We start from the raw sequence: 16110 nt of genomic DNA on the forward strand, positions 1-16110 counted from the left end.
CAAGTATCACTCACATATACGCGCATATGAGAAGCTATAACGTGCATCTGTAGTTATAGCTGGTGAGTTTATAGCTGGTAAACAAATTGTAAATTCTAGAAACGCCTAGAAATATGCAAACGAGTAAACCGAAGATTATAAAAGCAGCGCCAGCTGAGGCATGGCAATCAGTTTGATTTAACACCCTATCTGTTGAGAAGTAGAAGTGTTATTGTGAAGTACTTTAATAAAAGCCATTTTGCATTATTGAATAGTGGAGTTATTTATTCAACAGTTTAGTGATACGAAAATTGGTAGAGATTGCAAATAAGCGGAATTCCCTAAATTCGTTACAGTATGAACAAAACTAAATTTTTCTGAAAGCGCTCGTAATTATGCGTTGCCAGCCGTGCCAAGATAGCGAGATTGACATGGTAAATGCAAGATTGACCATGGTAAAATTGTTATAATCTACCAGCGCTGGCAACTCTGCCTGAATTGTCAATTGTGGTTTATTTTCACATGTGATTCGTGGTACGTTGTGAATAGGCTCTCATATTTTGCAATTAAAACTGTTAAAAATTATTTGATATATACAAAACGTAAATCGAAGGGCTCTTCAGATAACAAGAATTTACATTTCACTGTATCTGTATTCGTAAGTAATATATTTTTGTTTGTATTGATTTGCGCAAGTCGGGTTTTACCGCCAATGTATTTCCAGAAAAGTACTGCCAAGCTAATGTGTATGGCTTTGTTCCTGAACTAGTTAAATAGCAATCATGGGTCAATTACATGATTGGGTGATCTAATCATCTGAGTGTTATTCTTTCAAAATGAAAATGCAAACGCAAAATTTAACCAACACATTGGAGCATAGTCATAGTCGAAATGAAATAGGTTTTAAATTTAGTTCCACCTTTTTTGACAGATAGCCCATAGAAAATTATGTCGAAAAGCTGCAACTAAATTTAAAACCTATTTTATTTGTTATTGTTGTTGTAGCGATACGGTTGCTCCCCGAAGGCTTTGGGGAGTGTTATTGATGTGATGGTCCTTTGCCGGATACAGATCCAGTACGCTCCAGTAACATAGCACCATTAAGGTGCTAGCCCGACCATCTCGGGAACGATTTATATGGCCACGTTAAACCTTCAGGCCATCCCTCCATCCCCACCCCCAAATTCCATAAGGAGATTGGGGTCGCGAGAGCCTCGTCTGTTAGTGAAACGGGATTCACCGCTAAGGTGAGGTTGACAATTGGGTTTGGAGAAGCTATATATTGTGCTGGCAACCTGAAGGGGGAACCTATTTTATTTCGACTATGACTATGAGCCATTGACAATTATTTAGTGTCGTGGTGGTACATTCTTAAATTATTTTACCACAACACAAGAATTACAGATTTTGACAATCTAAGCGAAGGTATGTTGTTGCTGTAGAGGTAAAACAATCATATAGTTGAACCATCGTAGCAATCGCATCATAAGTCTTTGAATAGTTTAACAAGATATACTCGAAGCAGCCTTGTTCCTGAACTATTTAAATAGAATAGCATGCCATGATTTTCAAATTTTTTTTCTGGAGGGTCAGTATTAATAAACCGAAGACAGAAAAATGTTCAGTTGTTCGAAATATGTTATCGAAAAATTATCCTGGATCGTTCCGAAACCTGGGGTGGGACCCATGGCCTTTCCACCAATGGTGCGTGAATAAAATTAAATTCTTGCTTAATCCCTTTGTACACACAATTGTTTCCTGTGTACAACCACATGATAATTGCTAATTTAAAATTTTCTTTTACGCGCGTTTGACACATGTCGCGACATTTTTGGACGCTTATTAGCCGTCTACCCCTGTTGTAAATTAAAACCTAAGGCACAAAATCCCCCCAGTGGGTTAGGGGGTCAGAATATACTCGCGTAGGTATACCTGTCGTAAGAGGCGACTAAAATACCAGATTCAAGGGGTTATGTAGCGCAACCCTTTCAGGTTCCCAGCGCAATATATAAGCTTCTCCAAATCCAATTGTCAACTTCCCCTATCCGCGGCGAATCCTGTTTCATTAACAGCCGAGGCTCTGGCGACCCCGAAACCCTCATGGATCTAGGGGGCGGGAGGGCGGCATAGCTAAGAAGGTAGCATGTAGTCATAACAAATCGTTCCAGAGATGGTCGGGCTTGGTACCGGAACGTACCGGATCTGTATCCGACAAAGGACCATCAACATCGATAACACTCCCCAAGTCGTTCGGGGAGTGTCCTTATCGCTGCAACAACAACAACAAAAACACAAAATTGTCATCTGGAACGGTATAAAATTCATAGTTTATGAAAAATATGCTCTTAAAGTTCAGAATTGGGTAACATTACAACTTTCGTTAGTTTAGTTCAGCCAAACTACTTTAAAGGTATTTGCGAAAAACCCATCGATACTATTGCTGTTGTTTCCTTGTTGCATTTACAATAGAAGTGACTTGTGTTTTTTTCTCAGGGAAAAATAGGTGGTGGGTAACAAACATTCTCTGAATAATTTGTTATTTATGTTCATACACGTTTTTAATTTATTGAACCAAAGCGCCGCAGGCAAAAAATGGGGCGATTTCCTATCTCAAATTTTCACTCTTTATGATACAAAATTCAAAGAAGCACAAATTTGATGCCTTTATCCAAGGTCGACCCACATTTTGAAGTTAGATATAGTAACGAATTCCGAACTTAAAACTATTTTCTTTTTTTTCATAAACTCTCATTTTTCTAGAGTAGCAAATTTATATTTGGGGAATTGCATCACTCCCTCCTTGGTAAGCAATTTTTTTAAAGCATGGTACATTATTTCGACTGCTGAGTGGAATATCACCCTTTCTCGGCTGCATTTTCGAAAACGTCCTATCTCGGAAGTTTTTTCATAAACACCCCAGCTAATGTCCAAATGTATTGAATTTGAGTTCATATAGAGCATTTTCGAATCAAATTCTTAGACAGGGTCCTCGTCAACCGAATTCTGAGATAGGGCGTTTTTGAAACAAATTCTGAAATGGGGCGTTATTCCAACGTTTTCTGAGTTAGGGCGAGATAGGGTGATATTCCACTCAGCAGTCGATTTAAAATCCAACCTTCTTTTATCATATATGTATATCATTCAAAAGTGAAGCAAAAATCGCATAGAAAACTTCCGAAAGTGTATATAAACGCAAACTAAACAGTATAAGTTTTAATCCAAAAGTGAATCAAAAATCTCATAGAAAACTTCCGAAAATGGTTATAAACGCAAACTAAACGGTATAAGCGTTTAACACTTTAATAAAAAGAAAAAAAAGGTGTACCATTAAAAAATAATAATTATTGTTTAAGTTTTCAAGTTAATTAGGTCATAATTTTTGAATTTAATGCTTTTTACAGATGACTTTTCTTACGGATGTAAGGCAATAAAAGACCTTGTGAATTGTGCCTAAATAACTTACATGCCCAACGCACTGTGGTTTTTTAACGCAAGCACATAAGAGAAAACGGCCGCAGTGCTTTTTTTTTATTAGGTTGGCCTGTTTTAAATGTACGCACCTATTTTTTCTAGATACCTTTTACTCTTATGCTTGAATGCAACCATGTGTCTACCATTTTCTACTCAGCTGTTTTCTTTGTTTTCCCTTCAATCACAAAATATTTTTGGCCAAGTGCTTTGTGTAGATTTGTGTGTATTACGTCGAATTGAGAAATTAGAATTTATTTTTACTTTTATTTACATTGATTCAAAAACTTTTATTTTTATACATAGACAAATTTATAATAACAATTTTATGCAGGTGAGTATTTTACTTTATGAATTTGCATTAAAAGTATAAAAAAAATGTAATTTGCGTTTCAGATTGCATAGCGAGAGATTTAAAACAACACAGACGCACAAAAGAAATTAGAAAAAATAAAAATAGATAAAACAATCTAAGTTCAGGGGCAGAGAAGGTTTGTTTGGACTTAAAGCAAAAACAAAATTTTTTCTTGTTGAGCCTAAAAAAGATTTTAGCAATAACATTATTTACTCGTATTCTTAATTGTATCGATCTCAGTCAAAGGCAAATCATTGAAAACCACTTCATTAAGACAGTGGTAGCCACCTGCACGTACATACAACATGTTGGATTTGGAAATTATGCCTGAGCTATCGCTTGGTTGTGATGCTTGGGAATTCGTTTTGGGCATGCACTTCTCGCAAGCAATAGCGATTATACAATCGCAAGTGGGAATTATTAAAGGCGTACAAGTACTTTATTCAGATACGAATCCTTTGGGTGTGGATATCATAATTAATTTGCCACAGGATGGTGTGCGTTTGATATTTGATCCAGTTGTACAGCGTTTGAAAACAATTGAAGTATTCAATATGAAATTGGTTAAACTGAAGTATGGTGGGGTACATTTCAACTCACCAGAAGTCTTACCTTCCATTGAACAAATTGAGCATTCCTTTGGTGCGACACATCCTGGTGTTTACGATGCTGCAAAGCAATTATTTGCACTACATTTTCGTGGTTTGAGCTTTTTCTTTCCTGTGGATAGTAAATTACAAGAAGGATACGCACATGGGCTAGGTTCGTTAATCTTTTTAAGTGGTGCATCGCCTGTAGTATCGAAAATGTCTCTATACTCTGGTAATAATGTCACTGAGACACGTGCCCCTCCACTTCCGCTCTCCTGCTATCATAGACAAATATATTTAGAATCAGCAATGGTGTTGCGTTCGGCAAATGGTTTTACCAGAGGTTTAAAATTGAAACTATTCACAGAAGGATCTAGTCGTGCCATGGAGCAGCGGCGTCAATGTTTTACCAGAGAAATACATTTCGGTGACAGTTGTCAGGATGTTGCAATGAAACTTGGAGCACCGAATAGAATATTTTTCAAAAGCGAAGACAAAATGAAAATACATTCATCGAGTGTTAATAGACAGGCACAGAGTAAACGTAGTGATACATTTTTCAATTATTTCACACTCGGCATTGATGTGCTCTTCGATGCTAGAACGCAAACATGTAAGAAGTTTGTATTACATACAAATTATCCAGGACATTTTAATTTTAATATGTATCATCGTTGTGAATTCAAATTTAATTTGAATTCCGATAATCTTGATGTCGATAGTAGTAATTACGAGCAAAAAACAGCGAATGATAATGTTGAAGTTACTGCTTATGCTAAATGGGATGAAATAAGTCCTGTAGTACCTTCGGCACGTCCTGTGGTGCTTCATCGAGCCAGCTCAACAAACACTGCCAATCCATTTGGTGCAACCTTTTGTTATGGCTATCAGGATATAATCTTTGAGGTTATGACTAACAATCATATTGCCTCAATTACTTTATATAGCATAAATCCACCGGCAAAACAAACCGAATCTTACCCGCAGCAGAGCAAAAAACAACAGCACAAAATGCAGGATATACGTTTAACTGTTGCGTGAAAAATTAATAAAGCGCATAGATGACAGCAATCTTTTTTGAAATTGTCATAAAGTGGAGAAATCCAAAGTTCAATAGCATCGTTAGAAAATGCATATATTCATACATACATATACTTACATATATTTTAATTGCAATCGTGTTGAAATTAAACACAAATATAAAACAAATTATGTAATAAGCCAACAGATGAAAGAAAACTACATATGTGTATGGATATCTTAAAGTGACCACTTTGACAGTGGTTTATATAGCAAAATAGAGTTAATTTTCAAAATAGACTTAGTAATTCACAAGTACATAATATCTGTGGCATTCTTTTAAAGTATCCTAGCTCATTTTTTTGCAAATATATTAGTTTCAATCGGGTTATTAAAAAGTTGATAAGCCATCGTAATAAATGTATAAAGGAATTCTGTAAAAAATGTAATATGTTACGATGAAGAGTATTTATTAGACTTTGATAAATATAACCAATTATCACTACTTTTTTTAACACTACTTTAACCCCATGCCACAAATCAAGTAAGAATATTTTAAAAGATATATATACTACCTGCATAATTGCATGTTTATTAATATGGTACCCTTACGAAAATATGAAAAGCTTAGCACTAAGAAGTTCTTTAGAGGATACTTAGAAGTACTATGTTCCAAATAGTGAAGGTTTTGGCGCATTATTTTCCAAACTTGTACAGGGCCTACAAAGTATGCATGTTTATGTTACAACTCAATTGGACAGAGTGCGAGGTTTGGCAAACAACTTTTATCAAAAATTTTAGCAAGCAATCCTTAGATATCAGAGGAGAGAGTTTCGCAATAACTGATGTGGCATGTTAAAATCTAAATTAACTTCAAAGGCTAACAAACATTCTTAGTGGATATCAAACATCTTAATTTTAAAAAGAACCAATATTTAAAATTAGAAAAATGTATTTTAATAATTTTAATATGTATTCACTAAAAATGCCTTTAAACTTCTATCATTGCAAAAAAGCTGTTTTACATAGCCGGTGTGGCAATGACTATATTAAACCACGGTTAATCACGATTAGAATTTAACTTTGTCACTTTTTTTACCTATGCTAAATTAACGAATTTAAGCTGTGCTTTAAGATAATCTCAATCTAAAACTGCCACAATGGCCGTTTACATAAAAGTTTACGCTCATCACAGTTAAAGATCAAGTTTGAACCCGCACTGAAAAACCGGGCCTATCATATTTGTGAGCATACACCTGCGAGCAAAAAAAAATAACAGCAAAAATATTTTAAAACTGGAAATAGTTTTTGAATTTTCTTTTTTATTTTTATTTTTTTTTAATAAAACGCTTTAATGAATTGCATAGCGAAAACCTTGTAAACCAATTTCGAAAACGTTTTCGAAAAAACTGGAAAATTAGAAAATTCGTTTTGAACACTTTGTAGCCTTAAACAAATAAGCGCGCTCGCCTACCACACTTATGGTGTAGTAGTCATGCCCCATAAAAGCAACATCAAAATCTTTAAAACAAAGTTTTATCCACAAGTAAACAAGAGAAGCCCCTCGGCAGAAATTTGGCAAACACTCCGTGTGTATTTCTGCCATGAAAATCTGCTCAGTGAAAATTAATCTGCTTGCGGATGCCGCTCGAAGTCGGATTTCAAGAGGAGCTCGGTCTAAATTTCTTTTTTTTTATCGATTCGAATTTGTTTGAGATATTTATACAATTCCTTAGTTTTTTTAGTAATTAATGTAAATAAAAAAAGAAGTTAAATGATACAATTTAAATAATTTGTGTTGCTATTTTTTACTCGCAGGGAATACTTTAGAATGTATTGAAAGAAATAAGATTGCGCAGCAAAACCTTAAATCTGCCCTGGTCACCCTACTGCTCGCAGCTTTAGTCCCTCGACTTTTCTTTATGAGTGAACACTTCAGTTCAACGAGCTTTCGTGATCAAAACCGCCTAACAAACAAACAAACCGCCAAACACATACAAATTCAAATATTTTCGTTTTTGCAAAATGAAGTACATAACTTCAATGAGTCGAAGTCAAAAGCCCGCTGTGATTTTTTTCCTGTTAACAATCATGTGGCCGGTAAAATGTTTTCCGATTAACAGCGAGGCTCTAAGCATTGCTTGAATACTTCGCAAATATTTAATAAACTATTGTATTTAGTACTGAATGTCTTATCAGCTAATTATAAATTAATTTCTTGTATTCCGGCCTTTTAGTTACTATATTCAAGGTATGTTTGAGCTCTAGGCCAATATATACATATGTTTATTAAAATACAGCAAATGTGTTTAAACAATGTATATATATTTGTCGAATGGTTTGTCTTGCCAATATTTCGACTTCAATCTGAAGTCATCTTCAGGAACTTATGACTGCACCTGGTCGACTATATACTAATTATAAATATTAAAACGTATATGCGAAGAAATTAAAATAAGTAAAAAATATACATGCATGAGTATATGTTCATAAAATAATAATATCGTTTAATTTAAAAAATCACAATAATATTTAATAAGTTACTATATATATAAATAGTATATTTAACAGTTTATGTATATGTATGTACTTATGTACCTAGTTGGCCGCAAAAACTAAGAGCAGTTGCATTGTTTTCTATTACTTGATAATTTTTATTTTAAATATCGTTTAATCCATGATAAAATCACTTACGACATATAACCGTTCTTTATTCTGTTCGGCCATGATTTATTGTTTTGAAGTTTTTGTGCAATTAAAAATTTAAAAACCAATATCCAAACAAAATGAAATAAAAAAAAATTTCAGAAAAGACCTTTACCATTCTTCCCTGGAAATAGTTTACGAATTTAAAAAAAGTTCTCGGAGTTGCATTACCACTGTATACGACTCTCGTTTTAGATTTTAATTCGCGAAGGCTAATTTTAATAAACTTAATCAAATTTTATCTACAGTAGTTTGGCCCAAATACTGTGCAGATATTGACAAAATCGTTTCGGACTTCAATACCTTCATTCACACTATTCTGGAAAGACACGTTCCTAAGCGTAAACGTGTTTCCACTGAACTAGTCCAAATATGGTACACCAATGAGCTGAAATCTTTAAAAAATAAAAAATCACGTTCCTTCAAGCTGTACAAGAATACGGGTTCACACTCAAACTAATTAAAGTACTCTATATTGCGTCATAAATATTTTGAATTAAACAAAAAGTGTTACAATACCTATCTCTTTACGATGAAATAGAAAATAACTTTCAATCCGAAAGCTTTCTACAATTTTGTAAACTCTAAACGTAGGGTTAAAGGGTTTCCTTCTGGTATGAAATACCGTGATGATTTCTCTAGCGACGATCAAGATATGCCAACTGCTTTGCACAATTTTTCAATTCCAACTATTCCGCTGAGTTAATTTCTTTGCCTAATGAATTTTGAAGCCATTGTTACTAATCAGCTAACATTTTCCATTTCTACGTCGCTTACAAATTCACAGCACGGGTTCTGTAAAGACAAATCTACCATTACCAACCTACTTGAAATCACAACTCATGTTTCTAATGGATTTAGAGAAAATCTTCACACCGATGTTATATGCACTGATTTCAGTAAAGCATTTGATAAAGTTTCCGACTCCTTGCTTATCCACAAGCTTGATCGACTTGGCTTCCAACCTGGTCTCATCCAGTGGATCTGCATTGTGCATCTCTGCGCAAAAAGTAATTTTTAAAAATACTCTTTCAAATGTTATTAATGTTCCCTCTGGCGTCCCACAGGGCAGTCATCTCGGTCCAATTCTGTGCTTAATGATTAATTATATCTATACTACAATAAAATATTCCAAAATTTTAATGTATGCTGATGATGTAAAACTTTTAAGACCTATGCGTAATTGCTTGGTACAACGCAAACTCAATGCCGCTGAACCTCAATAAATGTAAATTCATGTGTCTCACTCGAAGATCTTTGCCAGTAGCCTCTTACGTAATTAATAATTTTTGTCTTGCATCAGTAAATTATTTTGTTGACTTGGGAGTTACGATGGATGCTTAACTTAGTTTCAACCTTCATATTATGGCTATTGTCAATAAGGCTAGAGGTATTCTATCATTCGTGAAACGATGGTCTAAAGAATTTAGTGACCCTTATTTAACTAAAGCCCTTTATACCACATTAGTTAGACCGATACTAGAATACGGATCAATAGTCTGGAATCCGCGATATCAAGTTGATGCAGATGAACTAGAGTCAATACAGCAGCAATTTTTACTTTTTTCTTTAAGGAATTTTCATTGGGACTCTGGGTATAATCTTCCACCTTATACTAGTCGGTTAAAGCTTATCAATCTTCCAACACTCGCAAGTCGTAGAGCAATGATAGGCGTATTATTTGTGGCTAAACTACTGAATGGACTGATTTCTAACCCCTTTCTTTTGAACGAAGTAAACTTCAATGTCCCATCACGAGCGTCAAGACATTGCAAACCTCTTCTTTTTGAGACAGTGCAGAACTAATTTCGAATTAATTGTACCTTTTCGGTGTTTGTGTCATGATTTTAACTCTCATTCGAACTCGGTTGATATAACAGATTCACCTTTTTCTATAAAGAAAACTGTCCTATCCTATCTTAACTCGTAAAAAAATAAAAATAAAAAAAATCTTTATATAAAATGTACACTTATTTAACAATGTAGTATATGTATTATTTCCAACTGTTATGTATATAATACTCAGCTGATGGTATTTATTCTGTAGCTGAGCAGTTTTAGATCTCAACGCTTAACAAACCTCCGCCTATCAACAACTCGGCAAAAACAAAATCCGTGCGTCATGCGGATGTGCCCCTCGTGTCGGTTGGCCGTGCTTTTGAGGGTATTTATCAATTGGGTTCATTATTATTATTATTATTAAAAAAAAAACATAGATATGTATATGTGCAATTGAAAAATAATTACTATTTTCTTATTGTGGAAAAGCGTCAATAATTTCAGAAACGGTTATACCTTATAAGTGTTTTTATCATGGTTTATTCTATAACATAGTTAGCAAATAAATTATTAAATAATTTTTATATTATCCGTGTCGGCTCATGATTCGAAAACGCCATATCTCAGAAATTTTCTCAAAAATGCCGAACTTATGAACTTGTTTAAAAACAGTCCATGAATGACTTGCCGAACTTTTCGACCTGTGGCATGGAAACTTTGCGGAATAAGGGCTGTTTACCAGCTTTCCGCTTCATATCCCGATAGAGAAGCTGTAGCTGCTCAAGGAACTCTGCACTACTATGTTGCCACTACATTTTCTCTTACCTTAACAGTCCTTGAACAATTTTTCCCCTATTAAAGGCTATTGCATTAACTTCGTCCCAAGATATCTCACTTTGGAAACTTAAAAATATATCTTCCTAGAAGACAAGCGCTGTTGCCAAAGATAGGTGAGGTTGGCAGTTAGGTTTGAGAAGTTATAAAATGCTCTGGCAACTCCTTGAAAGGGTTGCAATACACAACCTTTTGAACTCCGGAAACCCACCGTTCATTCGCATCCATGATTTTTTGCACTCAATAGATTGAATGTTATTGATGTTGATGGTCCTTTGTGGGATATAGATCCGGTGCGTTCCGGTAACAAAGCACCAATAAGGTACTAGCCCGACCATTTCGGGAACGATCTATATGACCACATTAAACCTTTTATTCCATCCCGCCACCACCACCCCTATTCCTATATCCGATTTTCCGGTTGACACAATGGAACATTTTTTTTTATTTTTTGAAAGTTATATGTACATAATTCTGTCCAATTTAATGGAAAATCTAAAAAAACCACTTAAAAGGCTTTCGACGAAAAATCGGTAATACTTCATACATATTGTACCGAATTTACGGAAATTCCGCTTATTTGAAACCTTCTGCTAACGTTCGAATCGCAAAACTGTTGAATAAATAACTCCAATATTCAGTAATGCAAAATGGTCTTTATTAGACTACTTTGGGAGTACTTCACAATAACACTTATACTTCACAACTAATTACGTGTTTAAATCAAAGTGATTACTGACTACTCAGCTTGCGCTGATTTTATACTCTCCGTTGCTTCATTCGCATATTTATACTAATAAGTCTAGACGTATATATGTGTGTAATGATGATTAATGAGTTTATGTACAGACATGGGCACTACCACATTCAAGTGATAAGCACAACTTGCGCATGTGTGGGTGTGCCTACGATAGAACAGTGGAACAAACTGCAATCTTGACAGCATTCTTTTTGTTATTACTTATTTGTAACTTTTGGTAAAAATTTGTTGATAATGAACAAAGCTAATAAAAAATAAAATAACGCAAATTTTGATTTGATCTTTTTTCTAAATTTTTTGTCTTTTTTGTATATTTTGTTTGTTTTCTTTTTTCAATAATCAAAAATAATTCAATTTATTACTTTGCAAGAATTGTAACTTCTAGTAACAATTTTTTGATAACGAAAAAAGCTATTAAAAAATTTAAGTAAGGCGTTTCTTCGTTTCGTTTATCTCCCGGCCGCTTTAAATTTGGTGCTTTAATCACATTTAATACCTTTGAACATATCAGGCATTGCGGTTTTTCCGCACATTTTAAATCAAACAAAAAATCAATTTCCCACCCAATCTGAAACATTATAAAAATTTCATTCATGCGCATTAACGTTTGCCCACTTTATCAAAAGCACGAAGTACAAACAATGTGCGATATCACCCTGTTGGTTGGACTGTTGAAAGCAAACTGAAAAAATTCACCGCTGAAATCTTACACTTCGTTTTTGTATATGTACACCAGTGAGCTGCAATTATTCATGTTTTAAGGTTATTAGTGGACTAACCAAAAAATTAGTATTAGTGCGTACACAAACAAAGAATATCAAGCACTTATATCCACTAAAACACATTTACATAGTCATGCTTCGTAAAATGAATAACCGCTCATAAGCCACGAAGCAGTTCAGTACTCAATTGTCTTATTGAGCAAGAAAGTCAACTGTGTCATACGAAAACACTAATTTGAATCAGTATGACTAATAGTACAATAAAATGAATATAGTCATATCAGTCTTCTGACGCTAGCAACACAACGATGTACACGAAACTAAACTGAATACAGCGCTAAAGAAAAACCGATAATAAACGAAGTATACAGTGTATTAGACACGAAACCAACATGCTACTGAGTTAAAGCGACTATGATTTCAGTTTATACTCAACAACGTCATATATGTATGGGACATATGTGTTGCGGGGCACTCGTATGTATTTTCTATTTTATGTGCTAGTCACTCATAGTATTTGTCTGTAGTTGACTAAGTACACATTTAGACACAATTTTTTGGCTCATGACTAAGTGCACTAATTTTATTAGTACTCAAAGCAGACCTCTGATGTACACGCATTTTTACTCTCGATCGATCGAGCCGCTCTGCCCATGTCTGGTTTATGTAGCTTGCTTTAATTGTTGTGCATTTATTTAGTGGTGTTAAAATTCGCCACAATATTGTGACGAATATTACTAACACTAAGTGAAACTCACGTCACTAATCTGATACTAAGTAAATAAAGCCACAACAACAATAAAGCAAGCTGCCACACTTGTATGTACGTAAACAAATTAATCTTCATGTACACACATACATACAAGCAGCAGAGAGATACTCGCAAACGCATGTCATCATCAGCTACTACTTCGCTCACATATACACACGCATATGGTTACACACTACAAATACACACGCGTATGGCTGATGACCAGGTAGAGGATTCTAGAAGAAACGTCTAGACATTTGGGCAGATAGTATAAAAGCAGCAGAAACTGAGTAGTCCGTAAACAGTTTGATTTAAGCTTGCTATTGATTTTGAAGTTAGGTGTTATTGTGAAGTACTTTCAAAGTAGTTTAATAAAGACCATTTTTTCATTATTGAATATTGGAGTTATTTATTCAACAGTTTAGCGATACGAACATAAGCAGAAGGTTGCAAATAAGCGGAATTTCCCGAAATTCGCTACAATATGTTTAGTGTCGTCTATCAACACTCGAAAAATTGTGATAAATTATTATATCAAAATTACAGATATTAATCTTATAGAAGTAACAACACTGAGAAAATCATTCCAAATTAGGCCGACCCCACCGCCTAAGTGGTGCTTAAACAAGTTCAGTTGTTTGAAAAATTCTTTGGAAAGTGCTGTAAAACTGTCGAAAAATATTTCAATACAACAAAATTTGACAGTGGTAAATTAGCATAACAATAATTTTAAAAGTTCTGCTATTCACTATCTGTTGTCAAAACCACAACTTGATAAAATAAACCCAGCTGTTTTCGTTGTCGATTTTAGCAATTGCCAATTTATCGAGGTCTTAAGCAGTTGAGAAAGTTGGTAACATTTTATTTACCTAAATTAAAATTTTTTTTGCAAGTTTAATTTGTAATAATTTTATGTTTTTTTTTATGAAAATGGCATTTAAGTGTGTGGCGGTAAGCGCCAGACAATCGGGCAACATGTATGTAATACTTCTATATTGCTACTACAGGCTGGTTACACTCACAAACATCAGAAACTGTTTCACGACATTCACCCTTATCGCGAAGTTTCCGCGGAAAAGTGTTCGCCTTCACTTCTTTTGTTCGGGTGAACTTTTTCCGCCTATCGGCAGTTTCGGGCGAACAAAAGTGTGAATTAGCAGTGAAAAAATAATTTACTTGCAATTGTGTAGCGAAGCATATATTTCCTTAAAATACAAAAAAATAGAGATACAAAATTTATAAAATAATGTTTAGTATTGCACTTAGGTTGGTATTGATTGAGCGCTAGGAGAATATAAATGTGAGAGCGATTCGGGGGGGCAATTAAGGGATAGTTATAACCTTTTGGAGCTAAGTGATTCACTGTAAGCTAAGAATTACTATTTTCAGCACTTTTGAATAACAAGTTAGTTTCTTTTCCATTAGCTTTCGCCAATATTACAGGCTAAACAAGCCGGCATTCTAATATTTGCTAGATATTCTTACCAACTCCTTGGCACCATTGAAGTAAAAATTTGGAGTTCGACCAATTGTAAAGTTGAGTACATGTCTTCGTTTTTTCACTTTTTTTGGCGTTGGAAAGTACCATGAAGTGGGTCGTAGCCAATCTTGTTTCAGTGAGGTGCTAAACATTTTGGAACCGTTGCTTTGTCCACAATGGATAACTTGGCCAACTGATACGTTGTCAAAAAAATAGAATTTACAGACATGTAAATAGTAAACAGTGAATCATTTAGCTCCAAAGGGTTAGAACTGTCCCTTAATTGCCTCCGAATCGCATTCACATTTATATTCTCCTAGCGCTCAATCAATACCAACCTACATAAGTGCAATACTAAACATTAGTTTATAAATTTTGTATCTCTATTTTTGTTGTGTTTTAAGGAAATATATGCTTGGTTACAAAATTTAAACCATTGTAAGTAAATTACTTGTTCACTGCTAATTCACAATAAAGCATCAGCTGTTTTGAAGTGAAATTTTGTTCGCCCGAAATTGCCGATAGGCGGAAAAAGTTCACCCGAACAAAAGAAGTGAAGGCGAATATTTTCCGCGTAAACTTCGCGATAAGGGTGAGTAATTGAAGTTTGTCCTTCAACCTTTCAAATTGGGGTCCCTATTTCAGTATCCTAGAAACTAGCACGAGAATTCAACTTTCTAAAATAACAAAACTGTAATTGCGTTCTTCCAATTTTCCCTTACAAAGAACGGTTGCTCTATCACACTCTCCGCAGTCACTGGATCTCAACTCACCGAGAATGTATGGAGAACCTAGACAGAAAAATCCGTAAATGGACTATTAGTAGTAAAATATGCTCAAAGCCGCTATTTCGGTGGAATGCCAGAAAATTGTACCGGAGCTCACAGCAATGCTTGTTAGTTCCAGGTCACGTCGTTAACAATCCGTAATAAAAGCAAGTGTAAAGCACACAAAGTAAATTGTCAACCTGTTATTTTGAACACTTTCTTTTGGCAGCAAAATCATGAAGTATTTCCGATATTTCGTCCACATGTTTTTTGTTTTAAGAGTTTTGTTTTTTTTTATTAAAAACGAAAGCATTACATATCATTTAAAAAAAATCCACTGTCACACAGAAAACCCTTAAGTAGATGTAATATTGTAATTTTCCACGTATGTACACTTTCTTTTGACACTGACTGTATATGGCGAGAACCTCAAATTAGAAAATATTGCTAAGAAAAATTATGAGCGACTTTGCACTTTTACTGACATTGTGTATGAATGGTATTGATTATATAAAGCTTCCACTATATAAAATATGTACATACATATACATATATATTAATGTAATTGCACTTTTTTATTCCGTTAGATAAAAGCGTACTATAAAGTAAAAAAAATTTAAAAATGTATTAAAAAATAAAAAAAGCAAATAAAATATGTAAGTAAAATATTAGTAAAAAAATAAAAAATATAAAACGCAATAAAAAATCAATAACAACAAATTATTTCAGTGTTTTACTTTTTAAAACATACAAAATTCTTTCGAAGTGACTGCAGGAGCGGAAAGGAGCAAACAATTTAAGCTTAAGCTGCAGTTACCCACGAACGTACATACAAAAAACATGTCAGCTGACACGACCTATCTTATGAATGTGCAATGTAAACGAAAACTCTCCGACAT

The 16110-nt window shown here is 34.3% G+C and overlaps 2 protein-coding genes across 6 annotated transcripts in view; both read left to right on the forward strand.

The window, feature by feature from the left end:
* The first annotated feature begins 487 nt into the window (after nucleotides 1-487).
* Nucleotides 488-16110, forward strand: part of Prim1 (DNA primase small subunit) — a 54243-nt gene continuing 38620 nt past the window's right edge. For 4 of the 5 annotated variants that reach the window (XM_067787987.1, XM_067787989.1, XM_067787985.1 and 1 more), the window contains exon 1: nucleotides 488-637. The gene's annotated coding sequence lies outside the window, so the exon portion shown is untranslated. Of the gene's footprint in view, nucleotides 638-3740; nucleotides 3782-3843; nucleotides 3939-16110 lie in introns of those variants that run through there. The other variant, XM_067787986.1, reaches the window with a different exon arrangement.
* On the forward strand, nucleotides 3738-15931 carry LOC137252381 (PHAF1 protein CG7083). Its single transcript, XM_067787983.1, has 3 exons — nucleotides 3738-3781; nucleotides 3844-3938; nucleotides 4043-15931. Exon 3 carries the CDS (start codon nucleotides 4108-4110, stop codon nucleotides 5431-5433), a length of 1326 nt encoding a protein of 441 aa, XP_067644084.1. The 5' UTR covers nucleotides 3738-3781; nucleotides 3844-3938; nucleotides 4043-4107; the 3' UTR covers nucleotides 5434-15931.

Source organism: Eurosta solidaginis, chromosome 5 (assembly GCF_040869045.1).
Source record: "Eurosta solidaginis isolate ZX-2024a chromosome 5, ASM4086904v1, whole genome shotgun sequence".
Taxonomy (NCBI): Eukaryota; Metazoa; Arthropoda; class Insecta; order Diptera; family Tephritidae; genus Eurosta; species Eurosta solidaginis.

Excerpts from the sequence above, each read along its gene's own strand:
- LOC137252381 (XM_067787983.1), top strand. The coding sequence starts at position 4,108 with ATGTTGGATTTGGAAATTATGCCTGAGCTATCGCTTGGTTGTGATGCT.